At 41.6% G+C, this 26,422-nt stretch overlaps 1 protein-coding gene across 1 annotated transcript; it reads right to left on the reverse strand.

The window, feature by feature from the left end:
• Positions 1–3,944: 3,944 nt before the first annotated feature.
• On the reverse strand, positions 3,945–25,691 carry LOC129684190 (zinc finger protein 58-like). The gene is made up of 4 exons (XM_055617264.1): positions 25,622–25,691; positions 20,580–20,706; positions 19,979–20,074; positions 3,945–11,240 (listed from the first exon to the last, which is right to left on the reverse strand). Exons 1-4 carry the CDS (start codon positions 25,625–25,627, stop codon positions 9,130–9,132), a joined length of 2,340 nt encoding a protein of 779 aa, XP_055473239.1. The 5' UTR covers positions 25,628–25,691; the 3' UTR covers positions 3,945–9,129.
• Positions 25,692–26,422: the final 731 nt, after the last annotated feature.

Raw genomic sequence — 26,422 nt, forward strand, 5'->3', positions numbered from 1 at the left:
AACCCAGTGCAAGGTGAGCACACTGGAAGTGTGCTGCTTTCTTGGGCTCACATCCTGAGGTAAGGGAGGCAGGACATGTGTCCATGTCCTGTGGTGGCTGCAGGAGCCTCCTGAGCAAGACCCTCAGGGTTGGCAAGAGCAGAGCTTCCAGCCTATACTTGTTTGCCTTTCTGAGACCTCAGGCACCAGGAAACCTAACCAGCCATGGAGGCCAGGGCCCAGCCTCACTGTGGCCAGAGGGTGTGGGTCCACATTTTCCTCCTTAGAGGCCCTTACCAGTGTGGCTGTCAAGTTAGAGAAGCTTTACTGGGTCCTAGTGCCTGCTCTCTCTGCTGGGTCTCTAGGCCTGTTTCCTGTGTGATAGGACATCCTCTCTGTCCCTGAGATTTTTTTTGCCTTATATGATCAGCCTTATTTCTGCTCCACTAAGCCTGTAAACTGTTGTTTAGTTCAATATTTCCATTATAGAACACGACACTTGTGGGCAATATTATACATCTATGAACACTTGCTGATTAAGCAACCTGAGAAGGCTGTCTCCTATGGTTGGATTTGATGTCCTCCATGCCACACCCAAGCCTGTATGTCTAAGGTTCCTGTAGCTCACCTGTTTCCGAAGACAGTGCCCCTGACTCTGAGACAGGAAAAATAATCAACCAACAATTAAGAAAACAAACAAACCACTATGTGAAGGAGATGAGCTGATCTGTGTAGTATTCTACTGTTTCTTTTTACCTCCTGAAATAAAGGTGTTTGTAATAAAAGCAGGTTAGGATAAGGAAGACCCTATGTCTATAAAACAATAATCACAGCATCGCAGGTTGTCAGGGCTCCCTCAGCAAAATTGTTAGATGTTATTAAAATAAATTTATGACAAATGACTCTACCTGCAGCGTAAATCACACAGTATTTAGTTTTTATATAATTGCCAGGAGGCTAGGAGGTTAAATGGTTACCAGTACATACGCAAGTGTGCTAACTTGTTACATCGCCCTCCATGTGCAATTTAGATTCAACAGTCTTTTAACATAATGGTTTTACTATCTTCAGAGCAAAACAACTGCCCTCTTCCAACTCCAGCTGTGTGCACCCAGATGTTTGCAGCAGAGCTTGCTTGATGCTAATATGCCATCAGTAAAGATGGACACAGTCATTGGATGAGCACCACTGTATCCATCCCCTCCTCCAGCTCTGAATTTGCAGTTCAGAGCTAACTGCATGAAGCCTCAAGTGTTTAGTGTGGAAGCACGGGTGAACAGGGTCCAAACATTAGGAAGGATGTCCCATCCACACATCCATAGGAGAGCATCCTGCATCCGGGAACTGATTCATTGGCCTCTGATGTCAGTACAGGTGGGGCTGATCATGAAGCAGCTGGTGACCACAAATACTTGCTCACCCCTAGGATCCTGTGAACCTAGTGGAGGCTGGTACTCAATGTCAGATGCTGTGGAGTCTACTATGTCCAGGCTGTGCTTAGAGCCACAGACACAAAGTAGCCTTTATGAAGACAGCAGGCTATCCATGCCACAGTGACCACTGGACCATCAGAAATCAGTACCTCACACTCATAATGACCTCATACCACTGGAACCAGAGTATGAGTCTCTATGCTATCCCTACTAACTCAATCCTGGGCTTAGTGCAGAGACCCTCATAACTTATTGTAGAGATATTCCCCCGCCCATGTTTATTTCTGCTTTATTCACAACAGTAAAGGACCTCATTCCACACAGGTGCCCATGATCAGATGAATAGATAAATATTTATTATTTACAAGATCATGTATGTTTATGTCTGCACATACACACACCCATGCATACATATCGTGGGTGTGTTATGGCAATTCTAGGCTGTCAACTTGTCTATAGATAGAATAAAGTACAATCCAGAGGTGGAGGGCACACCTGACCCAGATCCCCTGGCTGGTAGACACAGGCTTTTGAAATGAATCTTGAGGTGGATTCACATGCTTTTTATCTGGATGCACACATTCCTTTAACCCAGATCTTGAGGCGCACCTTAACCTGGGCCTTACCTTCCTCTGGAAGCCTATATAAGGACAATGGAAGAAAGCCTCTGTCCACTTTTGGCCTGTTGGCCCTCACTTTGCCAGCACAGCCATTCCTTGGATTCCAGCTTATAGAGAACACCCCCTGAGATACCCATCCTTGAGAGACTGAGCAACACTAGATTCTTGGACTTTCCATTCACAGCTAGCCACTGTTGGATTAGTTGGACTACAGACTGTAAGTTATTCCAATACCTTCCTTTATATAGAGAGAGTAATTCCACATATTCTGTGACTCTACAGAACCCTGACGAATACAATATGAATACTCATTAGTGCTAAAGAGAATTGTAATCACAAATTTTGCAGGAATATTGACGCACTTAGATTGTGTATTGAGGGCACACAGTATCAGAAAGAGAAACCTCTATGTTCTCCTTCATATGTGTAACCTAGACAAAAATAAATGGACACATGTGAACAAATTTACATGTGTGTCCAGGGCCTGTAAGCTGTGTAGAAAAGAGAAAAAGGCTAAGTATTAGGAGGTGAGGAATGATTGAAAGCAGGTAATGAACATGGGAGTGAAACAGGACACTACATGATTGTTTTTGTTTCTAACTCAGTCATGGATTTTGGGTTTTGGTGTGTGTGAATGAATAAAGATATATCCAAAAGAGCATAGATGCCAAAGACTGACCCTGAGCTATGAGCCAGAGAAATATCTCAGACTGACCTTGAGCCATGAGCCAGAGAAATCTCTCAGACCTACCCTGAGCCATGAGCCAGAGAAATCTCTTAGACTGACCCTGAGTCAGAGACAGAGAGTCCCTCTGACCGACCCTGGGCTGGGAGTCAAAGGATTCCTCCCTTAGAAAAACATTGACTCAAGACGACAGGAATAGATTAGCTCAGAAAAGGCTTACTGAGGGAGTTTGCAAGATAGTAGCCCTCAGACAGCTCCACTAACAGCCCCCCTTTGAGCTGGAGTCAATGCAAATTCCAGCTCACCTTCCCCCTCCCCCTTCCCCCCTTTTCCCTCGTTTATATTCTGTACCTTGGCTTTCAGTAAACGGACCTTGACAAGATTTAGCTTGGTCCCATTCTTCTTTCTCGCCCGTTTTGCCTTTCAGGTAAGGGTCCCTTTCGAGTCCCACCCAATAACTAGTTCCGCAGGCGGGACACATAGATACCAAGGTAAACTCCTCAGCTTTAGTTTTGAATGTCTGTCCTAACTGTGCAGAAGTTCATGAGTTACACAGTTTCGAGCTACTTTTGACATGTCATTTTTTAATTGCAATATTGTAAATAACAGGGTTTGAAATAAAAAAGAAAGAGCCAGACAGTAGTGGCATATACCTTTAACCCTAGCAATTTGGAGGCAGAAGCAAGGAGATCTCTGACCTTTGAGACCACCCTGGTCTACACAGTGATATACAGGAGAGTTGGGACTACGCAGATACTATATACCAAAACAAACAAACAAACAAATAAAAAAAAACAAAAAACAAAACAAAACAAAAAAACCCCCCATAGTTTTCTGTTTGCTCCTGACAGGACATGTCTGAGATATACTATTCACTTTGAGCTATTCATATGAGCTGTTCCTAAACAGTCTATACCTCAGATAAACTGTTCCTTTGAAAAATTGTTCCTTGTAGAAAACATGTTTATCCGTAAAGGGTGTATCCATTTGTAAGGAAATGTCCTTTCTGATACCAGGAATGAAATGTTAGCTACATCTCCTCAGACTCCAAACAGGAAGAAAACATTGTCTCAAATACAGAGCAATCTGGGTCTTTCTTCAAGGTGCCTTCCTGGCCACATACTAGCCATTTTTTTTAGACAGAACCTTTTAACACACCAGCCTCGTTTTGATAATGATAGGATTTACGCTTGACGCTGAGACTCTTTCTTTGCAATCTACTCTAGAGGTTTATTCATTTCTTCATGTATCATTAATACATACATGAGGTATACATGTTAATAAACTTTGTTTTTAGTAAACTGACTATACAAGCTATGTGACATGTTATCTTTGTAACTCATTACTCACCAAGTTCATTTGAATGGTAGACTCCTTGTCTAACTTTAATAATGATGGATAACAAGGAACCAAAGCAGCTGTGACAGGTGTGTCAGATATAGAAGGGAGGCCAGGGAGGATGAAGAGGCCACTGCTCATCTTTCCTCTGTTGTACTGATAGTAAAGCCGAGTGGAAGATACATGGTGAGGCTGGCTGCAGCCTGTCTCTGGGGAGCAATCTTATTTCTCTTCCTTGATGTCCCACTGATGCAGGACTCCTTAGTCCTCAGCATCTGAGCCATCTGGGAATCTTCTCTTGCTCCCTCATGAAGACTTCCAGGAATGATGCTGGCCCTCTATAAACTCTATGACAGCCAGAGTGCAGGAACCACTGCTAGAACAGCTCAAGTTTGGATATGTCCAAAACCAACAATATGTGTTTGTTTGGTTTTTGCCATTGTTGTTGTTTTGCCAGTATGTGATAACTTTATTTCCATTTGGCTGGTTCCTCTGTGGAAGAGATGGGTGCTGATGGCAGCTTGGACCCCATGGGCCCTCTGATGGGCCTCAGGGGCAGTGGCCACAGTTAGCCACACAGAACATGGGTCAATAGTCTAGTGCAAGGTTGCAGTGATCCTCACTTAGGTCTGTACTCCAGACGCAATTCTAGGGAGCTGGGTTTGATGGAAGGAAGCCCTGAACCTCTGGTTTGGTGCCCGGTTTTGACACCCGCCATGTTCTGCCAAGCCTTCATCTGCCTCAAAGGGTCCTTCTCCACTTCCTGCTTGATGAGGACAAAGAGGACAGGGGAAGCCGATGGCCCAGGCTACTCCCACAGCTTTCTTGGGGTTCTTGCCCCTCTTTCTGGGAATGTGCTCCAGCTCAGGGGAGACGGGCTCAGGCTGCTCCTTGCAGTCCTGTGAGCTGTGGCTCTGCACTGCTCTGTCCTTTTCTGGGAAGCCTTCGCTGTGGCTCCAGAGAGGATCCCCTGAGTACACGGGAATTCTCTGCTGTTCGGCGCTGCAGCAGCTACCACCCCCGCCATGTACAGGTCCCACGCACCAACCCCCAATATATTTTAATTGATGTCTTTGGAGTCTAATACCATTTAGTATCTGAATTGTGCTTTATTCAACTCTCTCCCCATTTTCACCTCAGTTACTGCACACCCTTAACGCCACGCTTCCCTTCCAATTTTGTGGGTGTTTTCTTCTCTTTTTATGACACCAAGTGCACCCACTGCCTCCTCTATGTTTAGAACAAGTGGCTGGAACGGGAAAGCCTCTCCAACTGTCTGTCTTCCCCAAAAGCCATCAGTTGACAATTCCTGCTCCACTGAAGGTTAGACATAATGAGACCCTCACACAATCAGGCATGTTGAATGCTGGTTTTCGCTTGTGCAAGTATTTCCCGAATAGTTGGCAGTCACAGTGTGGTCATGCATGCAACAGTCCTGACATTTCCAGCAAATAGTGCTTCAGCAGACATCCACCTCATCTGGCTACTGCAACCTTTCTACATTGTCTCCTGTGATCCCTGAGGCTAAGAGTTGCCACCCAGGTGTTCATTTAGACCAGTGCCTCCACAGGCTATTATTCTCTACATTTTGATCTACTGGAGTGTTTATCACTTCACTCCCATGGTACCATATGTAGAATGTACCACAACTGTGAATGCCCTCCAGTAGAGAGAGATGCCCTTCAGGATCTGTGAATGAAGTAACCCATGAGGAAAGGGACAAGTCACCATGATTATTGCATCAATTAAGAGCAGCTGACCAAGCTTGGGCTGCTTCCTCACTAGGGCTCTTAGGAAGCAAGGGAAGGTAGAGTTTGCAAAGTCAAAAAGCCACACATGATGCACACTGCGGAGTTACGGTTTGTATTTTGTTGTTTCTTTATTATGGGTTTAGATCCTCCCCCAGGAGGAAGGGAGGAACTCTTTTTCAGAAGTCAGGAGATACCATTTACTTGCCTGAGAGGCATGAGGTACTGTGCCAGTCAGGATAACCTGATCTTGCCTTAATCTCTTCATTCTCCACTTGTTTTAGTCCCTTTCAAATCTTGATTTTGATGAAAGAAGAGGAACTGGCCCTTGGAGCCATTGATCCCAAGGCGGCCTGTCAACTGACTGGTTTAACCACCAGTTAATTAAGCAGGGCCTGACCACTAGAGCAGATGTGGCAGAGCCAGTCCTAAGGAGCTGTTGTGATGAGCCCTCTAGGAAGCATTTCCCCCAATATTGCCCTGTGCTGAAAGGACGAAGGGCAAGTGACCCCTATCTGCAGTTGCCCCATTCATTACCTCAAGCTGCTGTCAGGGGCACATGTGGCCTCCAGGGTTGTGAGGAGGGCTGAAGAGCAGCTTCCATATTCTCTGGAAGGTGATTCTGAGCATCTGGCTTTGATGGACTTTCACAGTCTAGGTTTTCTCCCCCTCAGACAGTGCTGTTTTCTCAGCTGTGTGTGGTCTGTCTGCTGGATGGCACCTACTGTTGGTGTTTAAATGTGTGTCATCGTTCAGCCTGCTGTGCTGACTGTACTTGTGGGTAAACCTCTCTCTGTTAGGTAAACTCTTCCCTGGGTCTCCATACAGTATCATGCATGAACCTGTCATCCTCAACTTGGCTTTGCTAGGAGGAGGAAAACTGAAAGTCAGGGTAAAGAGATGAGCAATTCAGCTGAGGTACAGGTCCTGGCCCAGTTGGGTGGCAGGTAAGATACAGAGATCTCCTATTCACAGCATCCTCATATTTCATGAAGGGAGCCTTTGAAAGCAGAATAATGTGTATATGCTTGTCTGTATGCTGAGAAATTTAGGATGTCTGCCAGACTTCTCCACTGGGCAAGTGAATCCATCACACGGTCATGTGAGACATGAGGAGAAATTCACCTTCCCTTTGGATAAGAATGAAGTTCTCCTGGTCAGGCCTACAAGCAGGAGGGAGACAGGAACAGCAGGTTTTCAGCAAGTCTTTTCTCCCAACACATCCTTATCCTTATCCTGTAAAATGTTTCATACTAAACCGTTTACTTTAAGCTTGTTTTGAGGTACGTTAGGATATACTTTCATTACATATTTAGAAGACTACATAGAATGAGATATAAATTGGTCTCTCCTCTCAATATTGTTTTTGTAAATAAATTTCATTTGTACTATAAATAACCATGAATACATTTATGGGGGCACATTAGAGACATTTACCCACTTATGAGGTAACTGATAATTAAAATTTTTTTAATTGCCCTTGTTTTAAGGGCTCACAATGTTAGTAAATCGAGTTTGGTATGCCTTTTGGGCATATGCATCAATAGTAAAGTAAGCACTTTATATACAGTGCTTTATACCAGTTGATCAATAGTAAGTAAGAACTGCATATATAATGCTTTATACTGGTTGATTAGGTATCTGATAATCACATCCCTCCTCTCTGCTCACTGGGTGCATGTGGCTTTCTCGTCTTTACACTATGGGTCCTTATGGCATTGATATAAAAACCCTGTTCTGAACATAAAGGGAAACAGATTTTTTATTCTGAAACCAAATGAGTGACACTGTTTTTTGCTTTTTTGAGAACAGACACCCCCAGATTTGTGAGAGATGGAGAAAACATAATGAACAGTAAAAATAAAAAGGTAAATAATAAGAAAAAAAAATCAGGGAAAAATTAATAAACTAGAGATTTGAAGAACATCCATAATTATCCATTTGGTTCTTTAAATGGTTAAAAAATTTCTTCAACTAGTGAAACTACCAAAAGACAAGAGACTCACACAGAGATGGAGAGTGAGTGTGATCATGAGAGTGACGAGGTGCCAAGATAGATACATGGAGAGAACCTAAAACCAAAGTGAGCAAAAAGGAGTTGTTACAGTAAACTCCAAGGATTCCAGAATACCTTATGGAAATATTTTTGTAAATGTATAATCCAAGAAACTGGAAACTTTTTATGAAATGGGTATTCTTCTAAATATATACATGAGAGAACAAAAAAAAAGCAAAAAGATAAAACAACACTGGACAGACCTATAACAATAAGGAGATTAAATCAGTAATTAAAATACAAAGTAAAGATTTGGACCAGATGGGTTTAGTGCTAACTTTTAAAAAACATAAAAGGAAGATCTAATACCAACACTTTTCAATCTCTTCCACAAGATAGAAAGTGAAAGGTGATAACAAACCCTAATATCAAAGCTAGAGAAATACATACATACATATACCCCAACCCAATACTCCTAAGTTTTAAATACTCCTAATAAAGATTTAAAGACTAGGCTGGCTTCTACATCACATAGAAATCAAGAAAATACAACAAACACAAGTTTATAAGAAAATAACAAACTGGACCTTTCAGATAGTGCTCGGCAGTGTGATGTGGACATCTACAGCTGATGAGGACATCTGTACCTGCAGATTTCTCACCTACAGCAATTCTTTGGTGCTGATGAAGACTTGAAGTGTTATTCAAGGCTCAGGCACGGCTCATATGTGTACAGAGTGCCTCTGCAGTATGAAGTCTCTGCAGATACTTAAAGGTATGAAGAACAGGTAGAGAGCTTGCCACCTTGATTACTTTTGTAGGCCTCCTCATCAGGATGTATTCTCTGATGCTTACATAGACATGAGGCATAGCTCAACCCTGGTCCTTTTCTGCACAAGTAGGGTTTCTCTCAAGTGCAGATTACTGAGGTTGAACCAGGACTGAACGATAAATGAAACCTTCACCACATCCTTCACATTACAGCTCTGATGTTCAGGATGTAGACTGTTGTTATTTAAGATATGAGGAAACACTAAAACCCTGTCACTTCCTTCACATTTGACTGACTGGTAAAGCACTTGCCATTCTCCCCACATGCATGGCTTCTCTACTCCCTACATTCACTTGCGCTGTGTAAGATCTGAGTGATCAGCACAGGCTTTACCACATTGCACACACTTGTTGAGCATCTATTCAGAATGAGTTCCTTGATGCCTTTTAGGTGCTGAAGAAGTACAAACTTTGTAGGAACTTTACAAAACTCTACAATATGAACTGTCTTGTGATGAGAAGGGATGAGTAACAGAAATTTGCCATATTTCATAGGCTTTTAGGCCTTCTCTTTAGAATGAATTATTTGATGTCTTTTAAGGGTTGAAGATGAGGAATATCCTTTGCCACACTCCTCACACTTGTGCTGTTTCTCTCCAGTATGAACCAACTTGTGCTGGCTAAGTGTGCACAGCAGAGTAAAGGTTCTGTCACATTCCTCACACTTGTAGGGACTCTCTTTAGAGTGAATTATTTGATGTCTTCTAAGGAATGAAGAAGAGGAAAATCCTTTGCCACACACTTCACACTTATAGGGTTTCTCTCCAGTGTGACCTATCTTGGTGAGAACAGAAGGCTTAGTAAATCCTTTTCCACACAGGTCACATTTGTGTGGTTTCTCTCCAGTATGAACTAGCTTGTGTTGAGAAAGGTTATATTGAGTAACAAAAACTTTGCCACATTCTGCACACTTGAAGGCCTTCTCTTCAGAATGAATTGTTTTATGTAACTTAAGATATGAAGGACTAGAAAATCCTTTGCCACACTCTTCACACTTGTATGGTGTCTCTCCAATATGAACAAACTTGTGCTGAGTAAATACACGAAGTTTGGTAAAGGCTTTGCCACATTCCCCACACTTGTAGGGATTGTCTTCACAGTGAATTCTTTGATGTGCTTTATAGTCTGAAGCATAGGAAAACCTTTTACCACACTCTTCACACTTGTAGGGTTTCTCTCCAGTATGAACTGTCTTGTGTCTCTTAAGGGTTGTACGTGTACTAAAAGTTTTGTGACACTCTTCATGACACTTGTATGGCTTCTCTCCAGTATGTATTTTTTTGTGTTTTTTAAGGTCTGAAGTAGAGTAAAACATTTTGCCACACTCCTCACATTGATAGGATTTCTCCGCAGAATGACGTAATTTGTGCAGAGTAAGGTATGAGAGAATAGAAAAGGCTTTTCCACATTCTTCACATTTGTGTGGTTTGACACTCACATGAGTTCTCTTGTGTATAGTTAGTTTTGTGCGAGTACGAAAATCCTTGCCACATACTTCACATTTGAAGGGTTTCTCTTGACAATGAATTATTTTATGTCTCTTCAGTTTTGAGGTACAGGCAAACATTTTTCCACATTCTTCACATTTGTGGCATTTCTCTCCAGTATGAACTATTTTGTGCTGAATCAGGGAAGAATTAGTAGAAAAGGCTTTTCCACAGACTTCACACTTGTACAGTTTCTCTTGACAGTTTAATCTTCTATGTTTCTTCAGTTTTGAAGTAGAATAAAACATCTTCCCACATTCTCCACATCGATAAGACTTCACTCCATTATGACTTAATTTGTGCTGAATCAAGGAAGAATTATACGAAAAGGCTTTCCCACATTCTCCACACTTGTAAGGTTTCTCTCTGGAATGGACAAGCTTGTGCTGACTAAGAGAATAAAGCATGGCAAAGGCTCTACCACATTCCTCACACTTGTAGGGTTTGTCTTCAGAATGGATTAATTGGTGTTTCCCATGTGCTGAAGAAGAAGAAAAACATCTGCCACACTGTTCACACTTACACGGTTTTTCTCTAGTGTGAGCTATTTTGTGCTCAGGAAGAACAGAAGGCTTAGTAAATCCTTTTCCACACATGTCACTCTTGTAGGGTTTCGCTTTAGAATGAATTCGGTTATGTTTCTTAAGGCTTAAAGCAGAGGAAAATACTTTGCCACATTCTTCACACTTGTATGATTTCAGTCTACAATAAATTCTTTGATGTCGCTTAAGGAATGAAGGATCATAAAAAGCTTTTCCACATCTTTCACATTTGTAGGGTTTGTCTCCAGAATGAATTCTTTGATGTTGCTTCAGCATTGAAGGATAGTAAAATGATCTGCCACAGTCTACACACTTGCAGGTTTTTTCACCAGTATGATTTTTCTGGTGTACAAAGAGTGATGAGCTAGTACTAAAGGCCTTATGACATTCTTTACACTTGTAGGGTTTTTCTCCAGTATGAAGTCTCTGGTGTCTAGAGAGTGTTTTATGAGAACTAAGGGCCTTTCCACATTCTTCACACTTGTAGGGTTTCTCCCCTTTACGAATTCTCTGGTGTTGAATACAGACAGAGTTAAAATGAATGGCTCTGCTGTGTTCATTACAATCATTATGTCTTGTTCCTGTTAGACAAAGGTTGAGATATGATCAAAAACTAAGCAATATTTCCATACTTCTAATGCTTATTTTTAAAATAAATACATTTACTCATACGTGCTTAACCATAAATAAGAAAGTCCAGTATATTTCAACAGTTATATACAGTGAACCTAATTTACAAAATACAGTAGGTGGAAATAACCTATACGTTTTCTCGAAGAGCAAAACCAAGTAGAACACAGACATCTTGGCATATAATTCAAAGTTAAATAGCTAAGGATGTTATAGCTTAATAATATATAGTTAATATGATATTATAACCACATTAACATTATAGTTAATATAATTAAGTAAGTAAATAGCTAAGGGCATTTTATTAACAGAAATAAGCCTATCATACAATATAGATATTATATAGCTGAACTGAATAAAATTATGAAGTTGCCAAGCCTGGAAAACAGAAAGTTAATTTTGATAGTGTGAGATTGGACTAAAATAGTAATATACAGTTTTTATCCTAAATAGAGTTTTATTTTATGACTTACAAAAGATATGCTGCATAATAAGCACTTTCCACAATAAGATTCAATAATATAGCTCAAGGATGCAGCATAGTATTTTATGGTTTATTTTGGTGACAAGGAAATATATATCTGATAGGTATCTAGTGATGATTAAAAAAACTTTAGGTTACCTGTTTTTTTTTGTTTTTTTTTTTTTTTTTGGTTACGTTGGTGGGTTTTGTTTTATTTTTTGTTTTTTTTTTTTGAGACAGGATGTCTCTGTGTAGCTGTTGTGGTTCTAGAACCAGCAGGCTAGTCTTGACTCAGAAATCTGCCTGTCTCTGCCTCCTAAGTTCTAGGATTAATGGTGTGAGCTACCACACCTAGGTGAAAAATGACACACTTGTAAGATTTATTCATTTCTAAGATTTAACAACTATTGACCATTGAATGGAGACAATGAATCAGACATGAAAACTGGAGACTCCTATTTGTTCAGGAAGTCAAAATCACAGAAGCAGAGCTTATAGATATTTGGATCTTAACAGTGTCTTCATGTATTTTATCAATGTGTTTTATCCATCCACTGAAATACACTGGGTATTTATAACAAATGATTATAGGCAACACAAATTTTCAAATAACAATGAAGAATATCAAATTGCAAAGTTAAAAAAAAATCTTGAATCTACAATATTCTGAAAGCTTACTGATGAGCTATTAAATGCATTTTCCTAGTTGTGAACAGTTTTAATCTTTGAATATATATTCCAGAAGGGCATGCATTTTAAATCCTTATTACTGAGTATGTGATAAGAAAACATTTTAGAGGAAATATTCATCATTCACAAAGAACCCTGATCGGATGACTTCCATTAACATGAGTGTAACAAGATTTGAAAGTTCATGTGTGAAGTTACTGTTTTTTTTTTTTTTACAATGGTTTCACATCCTCATCTTTAGAAAGCTGTTCAATTTTCTGAGGTGTAGAAACAGTAGAATGACTGTTACTGAAATGCCCAGTGTGACTCCATTTTCCCCAAATTTTATCCAACTGCTCCCTCAGCTAACCAATCCTGCTGAGAAAATGTGTTGGGGGTTGGTCTGGTGCTATGTATTCAAATGCTAAATATTAGCCCCCAAGATCTGGTTGCTATCCAGGCACCAAGTGATGTGTAAACCTTGCTTCCCGATTTAAAGTTGGCTGGTTAATAAAATAGCTAAGAGCCTGTAACTGGGCAGAAGAAAAGTAGGCAAAGCTTAGGTTCCCGGGCTTGGGGTCAGATAGAGGCCATAGGGAGTGGGGTATGGTGGGGGGAAGAAGCAGAAGAGGAAGCCTGAGAATAGGAAGTCGCCAGGGGTAGTATGGACAATGAGCATGTGGATGTGATGGGCTGGCCTGATGGAACACAAGCAGCCCTGACAGAAACAATCATGACAACTAACTTGGGGTGTGTAGCTGGGAAATAGCAAAATAGCTCAGAGGGTTGATGTCTGCCCAGTTATTATGCCTTAAAGCTTTTATAAAACTAAAAAGTCTCTGTCTCAATTATTTGAGAACTAGGTGGGGTAGAGAAGCCCTCTAGAGTCTAATCATCCCTCCACAACAAAAATGCTCTCATTCAGCCTTGGAAGATGCACAGTTGTGCAACATAAATCAACTGATGGAACTGAAACTTTTGAAATTTTAGGCCTGGGGCATGCCTCTGGTATTATGTAATTGTGGGTTTGGCTCTATAAATCCATTCAAATCAGGGCCAGAAAGTACCAAAACATCCAGTGTGTTTCCTGACACCAAAACCCAACTGGTTGTCCAAAGAAGCAGATGAAGATATTCTTCTGTTAAGTGGAAAAATTCCTGAAAGGGACACTTTCCCTAGGTCTCCTTCTAAGAGTAAACACATTGATGTATAAACATATTGATGTATAAAAAATTTCAGTTAAATCCTTGTCTTATACCATTTCTGTGGATGCTGAATGAATAAATGAATAATACATTTAATGTGTGCTGTCTCAGCATTTGCCCTGTTCTTTCTGTATCTTTGCCTGGCTTTCATCATGGAACAGAGGTTTAGGCCGCTCTCTGAGCTCACTTTGGCTTCAAGGTGACTGGAAGTTCTGTCTTCTTGCCTATGGTCCATCAGTGGTGTCAACCTTCTTTTTTGAGGTTAAATTAGTGGGTCTGAGAAACTCTACATCTATTCCTCTTCGACTCCCACATCCCAGGCACTGAGATGGTCTGTGACAAGACCCCGTTGGTCTTCTCAAGAGCCCAAACCTAGTCAACTCCCAGCCACACCCCTCCAAGGGGCCCTTAAGGCCAAGGAGATTGGCAATCAACTCACTGACCCACCAAACACAATAAGGACCCAACAGAGGCAGAACCTCCTCTAGTGCAAACTCAAGGTGGCTGCAAGATTTACAGAACCAGGGACTGTGGTATTGGCAGGAGCAGGGCCTCCAGGCATTCATGGGCTTAGCCAGCCTGTGGGTCCAGGACCCAAAGTGGCCAAAGAATTGTAGCAGGTGTTTCCATGGGAGTCCCTTAGCTGCACTGCTTGTGTAGGAGACTGCAGACAGAAGTTATGTTGAACCCTTTCTAGTATCCCCCCAAGTCTGCTCCCTCTGAGACAGGACATTCCGTCAATTCTTGGAACTCATTTGTACAAAGTTTGAGATAGGTCTTTGATCTGCTCCATCAAGCCTGGAATTTTTGCTTTCATTTCCAGTATTTTCTGGGTTCCTTAGATGTCTCATTTTTAAGATTGTTCTTTAACTGTTCCTAGATAACAGGTTTTATGTGTTTAAAACTTAAGAGGTCTGACCTACAACGGGGCAATAGATCCTAACCTCATAGAATAGTTATCCTAGACACTGATATCTGTATGAGACAGAAAATGGATACTGACCTTTTAAGATTTTCTGCCCCTGTCTGCAGACACACAAACCAGTTGTAAATGTGTACATCACTGGGTTCAGCCTTACAAATGCCTTTTGAATACAGATAACTTTTATAAATTGTCACGGGCTGTCTTAGCCCACTGAAAAGATGACCTGGAGATAGGATTTGTTCCACCCACTTCAAAACCAAGCCAATTTGCCTCAAAGGTTTTGCCAAAGCCCCTGTCCAGGGTCTGTGAGTTCAAGGCCAGCCTGTTCTATAGAGCGAGTTCCAGGACAGTCAGGACTATACAGGAAAACCCTGTCTTAAAAATCAAAAACAAACAAACAAAAATCTCTTAATACTAATTGCAAAATCATGGTCAACTGAAATCTGTTAGATGCGGTTAACATCAATGCATTGATGATCATGATAAGTCTACATGCTATCTAAGTCATAAAGACTGTCTTCTGTTTTCTATACTGTTTACCTGAATACTTTGAGAGCATAATGGTCCAAGAGTATGTGTCCAGTAACGTCAATGCAGTGTACTTTGCCTTCAGCCTTCTTTTATTTAGCTGATGTTCTAAGCTGAACAACTACCATCTCCAAAACTCTATCTGTGCCTGCTAACAGCTGGGCTTGTTAAATGTTAACATTCCTTCAAAAAAGGATTTAGGCAAGGTCCCTGAACCCTCACCTGTTACCCCTCGCAGATAGGTGCATGGAATGAGGCATTAATTGCATGAAGTTTTGAGATTTTCTGCAAACATCTGGTATATAAGCCAGAAGAACTAAACCTGGGTGAGGAAAGCCCACCCCTACAGTTATGAGAAAGCTGTTGTATATAGTGATGTTTTGCTTATGTGTGAGGATGTCTGCTCCTTTGAAGTGAGAGAGTTGGGAGTTACTATGTCGGTGCTGGGTATTGAACCTGGCTTCTTAGGAAGAATGGCCTGTGGTCTTAACCACTAAACCATGTATCAGTGCTTTGGGAGGCAGAGGCAGTAGGATCGATGAGTTCCAGGGCAGCCTAGTCACAGTGTGTTGTGTGTAGTGGGTACAGACCTCACTGATGTAGATATTGTCTAATGTACCTTCTGTTTAGGAAATTTTCTTATAACAAAAGGTAAATTTACTTCTTAATGCTATTACGTCTCATTTGAAATTGCTTAATGAAGAGGCTCTGCTGCTTGGTCCAAAGGGAGTGAGGTGTCTCAACTAATTCTTCTGTCAGTTATAGACTGAACTTCTGTTCTACTCTCCCAAATCTTGATTGTTCACAAAAACTGTTCTCCCATTCAAATTTACTGACCTTTCTAAACTTTTTGCTGACATGTAAATATTCTCTGTATGGATCAGTGAAACCATTTTAAAAAGATACAAAAGATATATATTTGACAATATATCTGTAATAAAAGGATTTAATTATTTAAGATAGATAAATTGTATAATTAAAGAGGCAAGAAAAATCTTAAATCCTTAAGGTAAGCAATAGGAATTCTTCCTGTGTTATGCAGGCCTTATGGAGGATGAGACTTAAAGATCATATACTTAACTGTCAAAATGTTGAAGTTCCTCAGGTTCTGAAGGTCTGCTCATGGTAACAAAAACTGTCCTACTCTCTGCCCAAGGTTTGGTTATGAGTCTCAGCATCTGCTGTGATACACTGCTAGGTAGAGTCTTTCAGAGGCCCTCTATGGTAGTCTCCTGTCCTGTTTCTCCTACTTCCAATGTCCATCCATTTATCTTTCTAAGTGAGGACTGATCATCTTACCCTGGGTTCTCTTTCTTGTTTAGCTTCTTTAGGTGTACAGATTTTAGTATGTTTATCCTATCTTTTAGGTCTAGTATCCACTTATAAGTGAGTATATACCGTGTGTGTCTTTCTGCTTCTGGGATCTTTTCTAGATTCCACCATTTGCCCGCAAATTTCATGATTTCCTTGCACCATATAAAAGAAGGGGGAGTTAGTCCTGGAGAGGACAGTAGCTCCACAAAGACCACAAATATATCTGGGCACAGGGGTCATTTTTGAGACTGATTTTCCAACCAAGGGCCATGTTTAGTTATAACCTAGAACCTCTGCTCAGACGTAGCCCATGGCAGCTCAGTATCCAAGTGGATTCCATAGTAAGGGGAGTGGAGACTGTCTCTGACATGAACTCAGTGGCTGGCTCCTTGACCCCCCCCCCGGGGGGGTGGGAGCAGCCTTGCTAGGCCACAGAGGAGGACATTGCAGCCAGTCCTGATGAAACCTGATTAAGTTAGGGTCAGATGGAAGGGGAGGAGGACCTCCCCTATCAATGGACTTAGAAAGGGGCAGAGAGGAAAGGAGGAAGGGAAGGTGGGATTGGAAGGGAATGAGGGAGGGGGCTACAGCTGGGATACAAAGTAAATAAACTGTAATCAATATAAAAAATTTAAAAAAAACTGCCCTAAATACATCTATTTAGTCACTGATGTCTTTGCTAACTTTGTGAAACTTTAGCTATTTGGAGAAACTGAGTCATGACAAGAACTATGATGATAATTAATTGTACACCTTTTCATTCTTCTAGGTGTCTCTTTAACCTCACTAGTCTCTCCTCTGTATCCTTTCTGATGAAACAAGCTACTTAGTGTAGAAGATCTGTAGGACTGATTTAGATTTTATAAAAATGCACTAAGGAGATGAGACGAGTGATGTTCCCAGTTCTTGCACGGACTGTATTTACATTTAATGATTATTTTGAGATGAAAGAAGCATAAATCATTTTCATTTATTAAGTCACAAACTTATTGGGGGTTGTTCTGATGCTTGTATTTTGATGCTAATTACTGGCCCTCAAGATCTGGTTACTGCTTGGATACACCTATCCTTGTGTAAAGCTACCTAAGACATTATTTCTCATTGGTTGATTAAAAGGCCTAAAACCTGGGCAGGGCAGAATGGAGTAGGCCAGGGTAGGGTTCCCAGGCTTTGGGGACAGGAGGATCATGGGAAAAACAGAGGAGACAGGTGGGAAGAGAGAAGGAAGAAGGAGAGCATAAAGAGTTAGGGTGGAGTTGCAGTGGAGAAGGAACCACATGGGCCAGGAGAAAGGACTCCAAGGATGGTGTGGATGGACAAAATACCAAGATGGAAAATATAAGTATTTACAGGACTATGGATGAAAGGTAGCCCAGGTAAGAATGGTTAAGCTGGATGGCATTAGGTGGGGGCTTGGAGCTGGATGATAAGGTTATTGAGATAGCATAGGTGTAAATATCTGCCCAGCCCAAGGGAAATAGGACAATTATAAAATCTAACCAGGGGCTGGAGAGATGGCTCAGCCATGAAAGGCTAGGCTCACAAGAAAAATAAAGTCTAACCGGTGTCTGTGTCTTAATGAGACAGCAGGTTCAATAATACTGCTGTAACAATTTTAGGGCTAATAATAAACATTCCTGAGCTCAATACCATTTTTATTTCCAGCAATACAAACTTATGACTAATTTATTGTATTTGTGACAACAAAAGTAATTAAGACATAATAGTTAATGATGAGTCACAATATTAATGACTAAATATACCTACTGTGCCAAATATTGTATTTGTAATCATGCTAAATACAAATGTAATTCACTTACAGAGACAATGTTAGAGGGAAAGACTATATTATCCATTATACAGTCTTCTGTGCATCTTATTATCCTTAACCATAAAGCAGAAAACTCAAATTTTAGGACAACTTAAAGTTTCCTTAATATGGAAACGTTCCTTAATCTGAAATATTAAAACTCATGTGAACTTAAAAAACTGGTTACTGAAAAAGAAAGCTTGAGTAAAAAGGATTAAAAGCTACACTACAGTTTCATGGCAGGACACACCTAGGATCAAACAGCACACATTGGAGGGTAGCCCCAGTGGGACACAGACCTATCAGGGTAACTGCCATGCTAGCTCATCATAGGATAAGGAAGCAGGGGAACAGGACTTGCTAGCATCTACTGCTTCTGTCTTTCTAGCTTATAAGACAAACTAGGAACTCCTAGTCCTTAACTTTAGGAAAAAACGAATTACTCCTCATGTCTCTCAAGGCAGAGGGGTGGATTCTCTCTGCTGAGGAGGATCTTAGACTCTGCACACACAGCCTAAATGTCTCAAGCAATTGCAGTCACTCTATATTCCACGACCCCTGAACTTACAGCTGTGGATGATGCAAACAGGGGAACCTTGTGCCTGAGCCTGCCACCCAAATGGTACAGGAACTACATGCTAGTTCGAATGGCCATGCCTGTCCACTGGCTTTGACTTTTCCTCCTCTTAACAACGCTAATCCCTGAGCTGAGAGGTCAAAGCCTGATTCTGTAAGCAGTCCTCAGCAAAGTGTGAGACCCTGTCACAGGACCAGTCAGCACAGCAGGCTGAACTATGGGCACTCATTTCAGCTAAGCTGCACGTGCCACCTGTGGACCCACCACAGTCAGGAACAGAAAGCAATAAAGCCTGGGGAGGAGATGTGGACTGTGAAAGGTCACTGAGCGCAGTCTCTCTGAGTCTACTTCCAAGGACAACAGGGATGTTCTTCAACCTGGTTCCCATTTCAACAGGAAGCCAATGAACCTTGACACACATGGAGGAAGTTTGCAGAATTCAACAGGAGACCTTGAGAAGAAGGGACCATGAGATCTCTTCCTCCCATTGGACTCATGTAATATAGCCTGAATGTTTCCTATGGGGCTTGCTGAACTGGCTACCCATGACTAGATTTCCTTAAGAAAGATGAAGAGTCTTTGTGAAATTCGTCTACTTAATGGCCCAATACATACCTTTATAACATAAGTGAATGTTTTGATTCCTTGTTAAAACCAATAAGAAATCAACTTCCCAAATTGACTCTCGTTTGTCTCACTTTTATCCAACTGCTCCCCACCGCTAATCTTCTAATCAACAGAACAGAAACTGTTGAGCCTTCTGCTCCTGCCTGCCTCTGTGTGATGGAATTGTGGGTTTGGCTTTATAAACCCAGTCATGTGCACCTCGCTGTACAGATCTTTCTGGCATGAGCTGAACCTGCTCTCAACTCCAACAAATAAATGACTCTCAAGTCTGACCAGCACTGAGTTGCATTTCCTTGAGTCTTCCTTTACAATGGAGACCCAATAAAAAGAAAAACAAAACCATAAAACCTTGGAAGTCACTGAATATAACTACAGTTTACCACTTAGAAAATACGAAGCCTAAGAGACTTAAATGATCATAAAAGTCTGAGAGACTTTTTTGCTTCTTTGACAATACCGACAAGATGCAGAGACCTGAAGAATGACAACATCATGTTTCAATGCATGTGGGAAAGCCTGCTTTTCTGTTTGGACTTCAACTCTGTCCTCTGACCTTCTCTTTCCTACCCACCCGGATGCACGGTAGCTGCTGCTTGTCTCTTCACATCCAAAGGCCCTTGTCTTTGCTCCAGAAATGTCACGAGGTGTGGCTTAGAGGCAGCAAGACCTGTTTGTAGGAAAAGAGAACAAGATTGTTTACGGGTTCTCCTCCTGGGAATTGACATGACCCTTCCAGTACAATATGTATATGGAAAAAGATAACGCAATAAATGATTGCAGACAATTAGTTCCTGACATGTTTTCTGACCAGATTATTACAACATGTGAAGAAATTTATATGGTCCAGATTCTGAGTTTCAATTACAGGGACAAAAACATTTAAACAGAATTGTGAAAAATTTTCATTAACATGCGAGCTCCATGCCTCATGTCATTAAATTGCTAACAATCCCACAAGAGTGAAAGATTCATGCTCCCAACAGACAGGGTAAACTCACAAACTAAGGAACAATGAAATGCTTATTAGCTATACAGCAACTTGCCTCATTTTTCTTAAAATGAAGAATACGAAGCTCGTTGTTGAAAGCACAATCTCTGATGAGATATTGTAGAATGTGGGGAAGCTACATGTTTAGGGTGAAATAAAACTTCACTATAGAATCAGTCCTCACCCAGGAATACAAGGTTGCTGTAGTTCTCCAACATCACGTCCCTGTACAAATTCCACTGAGCAGGCTCCAGGCATTCCTTCTCTTCTGGAGAGAAATCAATGGCCACATCCCAGAAGGACAGCACTTCCTGAAATAAACACTAGTGAATGAAATCACACTTTTAGTTAATTTAACGACTAATAATCATAGAAATACCAAGAAGCACTGGGCTTTATATTTCTCTTGTCAATTTGACACTAGCTAGGGTCATTTGAGAAGAGAGAAGCAAATTGAGAAAATGTCTCCAGGAGACTGTCCTGTAGCCAAGCCTGCGGCGCATTTTCTAAATTAGTGACTGATATAAGATATTACAGTATATTATGGGTGGTGCCAGCCCTAGACAGGTGGTTCTATGTGGTATAGGATAGAAGGCTGAGCAAGCCATGGAAAGCAAGCCAGTACGGAGTGTTCCTCTGTGACCCCTGCCCTGTTCCTGCCTCCATGTTCCTGCCTTGACTCCCTCAGAGATGAACTGTTACCTCAAGTTGTCAGCTGAAATGAACCCTTTCTCCTCCAAGTTGCCTTTCCTCATGGTCTGTATCGCAGCAGAAGGAACCCTAACACAGGCAACATTTGGTTGTGGATACAAATCTAGATTTGCCAGCATGAAAGAGAGCTAGAAGTCTTTCTGACATCAGTGAGTAATATTCCTCAGACACATCATAGGAGCTCACACAATCTCACACTGGACCCATCTTCAAGGAAGACAAGGAAAAAGTTCCTATACCACCATGTACACCACTATACATTGAGACAGATGAAATGTAAAATGAACACATCCACAGAGGAATACACATTTAATGCTATATGCTTGTATTACACACCAAGCATATGCATATTTCTCACAGGACAAAGTCATCATGAGGGACAAGGTACCTGTCCACACTAATGTGCCTAATCATAATTGAGAAGTGAATTGAAATACAGATTCTGATGCAGTGGCTCTGGCTGTCATCTGGGTTTCTAGATTTGTACACAGTTAGGTAGTGACACAAAGGACAGTGACAAGGGACAGGAGATGAAACAGGCAAGCGGTAGAACTCACAGACTATCAGTTAACTATGTGAACAAATGAGAAAATCGGCAACTTTAGGACGAACACACTGTTTGAGAATTCAAAATTGAACAGATATCACTCTCATCTCCAGTGTTACCCCTTTCCACCTTATCTCTGACAAGCAGTGATTGATGAGTTTGTGACATTCCTAAAGCCTGGTCTGCACATAAGAAACCTGTGTATCAGTGTCATGTGGCTGAGAATTACATTTGCTGATGATTTTTTATAATTTCAAATTTTTCTAATTTCAGAATTTCTGCTTTTCATAACTTATTCAGTAAAGTCCCAGAATGACTATGAGAATAGTCATACATTATTTTTCCTTTTTACTAATTCATGAAAATATTAGCGATTTAGGTATCAGTAGGGGACTTGCAATAATTGCATGGGTAAGCTTTGGATCATCTTTCTCAGTTTTCCTATGCTCATCTCCTCAAACACTATTGTCCGGGCTTCTAAAATGTACTCCACATAATCCTTACAGACATTCAGGACAACAGTACTGCGAGTGTCATCCTTCTATCCCACTGTTCCAGAGCACTCACTGCTCAGGAAGTCCCCAAGCTTTGGCTTCCTGATGTCACTGGGTGATGGGAAAAACTATTATACTTCCTTTTTCTACAAGTTACAATTCTGTACCTTTAACATATCAGTGTAACCATGTGTTACTTAGTCTGAAATAGTTTCCAATTTCCAGTTTTACCCATATTCTCACGACTCTGAAGAATGCATTTTTTTTTCTGAGAAATTTGTAAATTTAAACTACATCCTTTCTCCCTCTTTTCTCATTTTAAGTCCTCTCCTGTCCTGGATGACTACATCTAAAATGCATAGCATTGTATTTCTTAGTTATTATTGATATGTATATATACACATATACATAACAATATACATATGAAAGGCTGACTCTCTTCAGTGTTGCCTGTATGTATGTTTGGTGGACTGAGCCCCCTGTTACTAGAAGAATAATGAGTGAGTACATCCCTGGGGAAGACTCTTCACCCTCTCTCAGAAGATGCTGTGATTGAGGGGCAGTGGACCTGTAAATGAGACATCATTTTGAAAGGATTTTAGCCAATACAAGAATAGAGAAACATTTTAGGGAACTTGGCAGTAACAACATTTAATTTCTATGGAGAAGAAATACAAATAAGGTCTGTTATGAGGCCAGAAACTGTCATTCATTAAAAACTACTACGCAGTCTTACTTTAACTGGGACATGGATATCTGGACTCCACACAAATGGAGGCTGATCCCAGAGGCAAGCCTAGAATAACAGAACAGACAGAGGAGATGTATTAAGAACTCTTGCAGCTCCTGTCAGTGTCCCTCAGAGATACCTTTTCAGAGAGATGATACAAAAGTCAAGACTAACAGGACATCAGAGAAAAGTAAAAGAAGACGCAATGAGAGAAGGGGATTCCTAATCAGGATCAGCAACACTGACCCTCCATTCAAAACCAGCCTATCTAGACACCACACAACACAGTGCTTGAAACACACACAACACACATCACGAAGCAGCAAGTATAAGATCTTTGTCCCAGGGCTTTACTCACACAACAGCGGCATGAAACAATGATTAATTTTCCCTTCAAGCCACTGTGTTTTGCAACTTTATGACTGAGAAAGTGGAATAAAGCATGAAAAACAAAACAAAACAAAAAACCGGGGACCAAATAAAGAATCTGCTTTGGAAAGAATAATTCTGTAATTTTAATCTTAGTTTCAAAATAAATATTTCATGCTTTGCTCTGTACATTAGATGTCTCCATGAATTTGTGGAATTTAAAGGGTGCATATATTTTCCTGAGTCTTAAAGCACCAGTAAGGGGAGTGTATCGATAGAGTGGGGACCTGCACTCTGATACAAATGACTTACTTGTGCATAGATCCTGGAAGGAAGAGAGTAGTGGAATGCAGACTTAACAGAACTCTGAGGGCACCTGACTCCGTGCCACTCAAAATACATCACTGATATGTTGCTGCATCTGATGACTATGGAGGACACAAGGACAGATAAGTTTACAATAGAAAATGAGAATGTAATGAGAACCTGTGCTGCTCAGGTTGACTCCTTGCATATATGTTTGAATCCTTTTAAAATCGTTTGTAATTCTCTCCATGGCCTCTGACATAATCACATACATCAGGAAGATCTGAGTGTCTTCACCCAGCACATCCCCTCTCAAGAGTTCTCCAGATTGGACATGGCTAACGAAGGCGATGTAAAGACAAGTAACTGCTTCCCTGATGCTAACACTGCAATACAATGAAGAATCTGGGAGCAAAGAGAACCACACATGAAGGAGAAGAGTACACACACGTGTGCAAGAGGAAGGAATCCCACACTAGCAGTTTGCTTTACTGGGTGGAGATGGAGGTACCATGTGAGGGACAGTGGGGGAAGTGTTTTTGTCCTGGCTACGTATAAAAGCATCTGCTCACAGTTGAACCTCTGGTGCAGGGGACAGGGAAGGCATCCCACCTGTAACTGCGGAAAGGACACAGGAGAGTGAACCACAGTGGCCTGCATCAGGCAAAAACTGTAGAAAGGGAATGAAGAAATAATGCAGTCTCAGCTTAGATATAAAAGAAGCAAACTGAAATAATTCAATCAACAGTAGAAGGAAGCATCATCAGGCCATGATAGAATCTAACACAAATTATTTTTCATAAAGAATGAATATTCATTGCAAAAGAAGGAATATAGAAGCAGGGGGGGGGAAGAATTCTTCCTCAAATAGTAAATACAAGCATCAGAGCAAGTTAGTGAAAAAAGTTTAAATTTCAAGTGGAATGAGCCAATAAGTTAAGTACAAATAGTTGAAAAGTCAGCCAAGTGTTGATTACATGGATTTGTCACGAAGCTAACTGTAAGACATGAAATGACCCACAGAAAGTATTTCTCATGTCCATCAAGTATGTTCAAGTGTTTTCTGACACAGACTCTGGTAGCCTTGGATGCCCTTCAATTGCTATGAGGCAGGGAAGGAGCAGGTGGTCCTGTCTCCCCCTCACAAATGCAGACATAAGAGAGCTACTCCTCAGAGTAGGCTGCAGTTTGTTTTTTATCACAGGTCAGGTTACATTAAATCACGTGACCACACACAGGCCTGTGAGCTTTTCCTCACCCTGCTGACTTGACACAAAAGCCCCACACCCTCAAAAATGCCATGTGAACAATTCACCTGCTCCTAGGGCCCTGCTCATGGACCAGCTCAACAATTTCAAAGCCAGATCAAGACCAAATGACACTCCTTGGGTGGTTCGTGCCCCAATTCCTGCACTGGGGAGGCAGAGGCAGGAGCTTCTCTGTGAGTTCCAGGCCAGCCCTGTCTACCAAGCAAGTTCCAGGATAGCAAAGAGAAATCCTGTGTCCAAAAAAAAAAAAAAAAACCCCAAAAAACAAAACACTAAAAAGAACAAGAAAAATACATGCTGACACACCTAATGTGCACCAACCAGACATTCTTCTTTACAATTACTCAACTCTAAAAGGAGAGAGGCCTTTTCTAAGGTGAAGCTGGGTTCACATTCCCCAGCATTGGGCCTCGGTGTGTATGGGCTCCAAGCAAGTTCTCCCCTAACAGCAGTTCAGTGAGCTCCCAGCCCCTCCTCAGGAGCAGGCAGTCATGTGACCGTCATTAGCTGGTAATCTCGGACCTGGCACTGTTATCTACTCCTGTACTACCAGGCAGCTTTGCTGTCCCAGAAGCCCAAGGCGGGCTCCAGCTGCACGCGGTGGATGAGGAAACGGTCACTCAGGGAACAATCCCAACCGTCCTGTTCCCAGCCCTGACCTGCCATGTCAGGTGTCTCTCAGTTCAGCCCAGCACCCCAGCAGCTTCTTCCGCCCGCCCACCCAGCCCAGGTCCCTCCAAGACCGACCCCGCACCCCGCACCCCGCACAGTGCCTCAGGCTACGCGGCTCCCTGGACCGACCTCCATGTCAGAGACGCGACGGGAAAGTACAGCAGCACAGACTACAGGACTCTTGTCCAACTTTCAGGAAGAGGCAAGTGTGTAAACCAAAAGCCGGATAGGGATTTCCTGGACGACTGTGATGTCACAGCAGCCAAACTACATTTCCCAGAAGTCAGTGCGAAGAAATTCTCCTAACCCAGGTGGGGCCAGTTCTACTGTTCCCGGATTGGACCCTGGCAACAGGCTGTAGATGCTGGCAGGAGAAAGTCTGGGCTGCAGGAATCGCCATGGGGAGTCAGACTGCTTTTTACCTCCACATCCACACAGCAGATGAAGCAGTGTGAGTCGACACCCTGACAGAAATATTAGGCTTACGAGTAATTTCTGGTCCCTATGTTGTGATGTTATCTTACTTCAGCCCGAAAAAGGACACTGACTCACTTGTCCTTTAAGGAAGTAATCCACTGATGTGGGAATGAAAACTATCTTAAGATTCATTAATGTCTTCCATGTCCCAGTGTCTCTTGATGCCTCCTTGCTCCTCGTGCTCACTCAGAATGTCCTTCTTGAGGTGGCACCAAAACCCTGACACACTCACATAATATTTGCCCAGCACCATAGCTAGCAGCCTTTCAACTTTAGCACACTTGACAACGTTTTGAAATCATTGTCCATCTGTCATCCCAACAACAGTTCCGATTGCGGAAAAACACCCAGTATGTTCTGGTTTCTCTCACTTGTACTGAGGAGGTCACAAGGATTTGCTGGGTGTTTCCTAAGTGTCCAATTACCTTAAAGAACCCAGTGCAAGGTGAGCAC

Source organism: Psammomys obesus, unplaced genomic scaffold (assembly GCF_907164565.1).
Source record: "Psammomys obesus unplaced genomic scaffold, mPsaObe1.curated_primary_1811, whole genome shotgun sequence".
In the NCBI taxonomy this organism is placed as follows: Eukaryota; Metazoa; Chordata; class Mammalia; order Rodentia; family Muridae; genus Psammomys; species Psammomys obesus.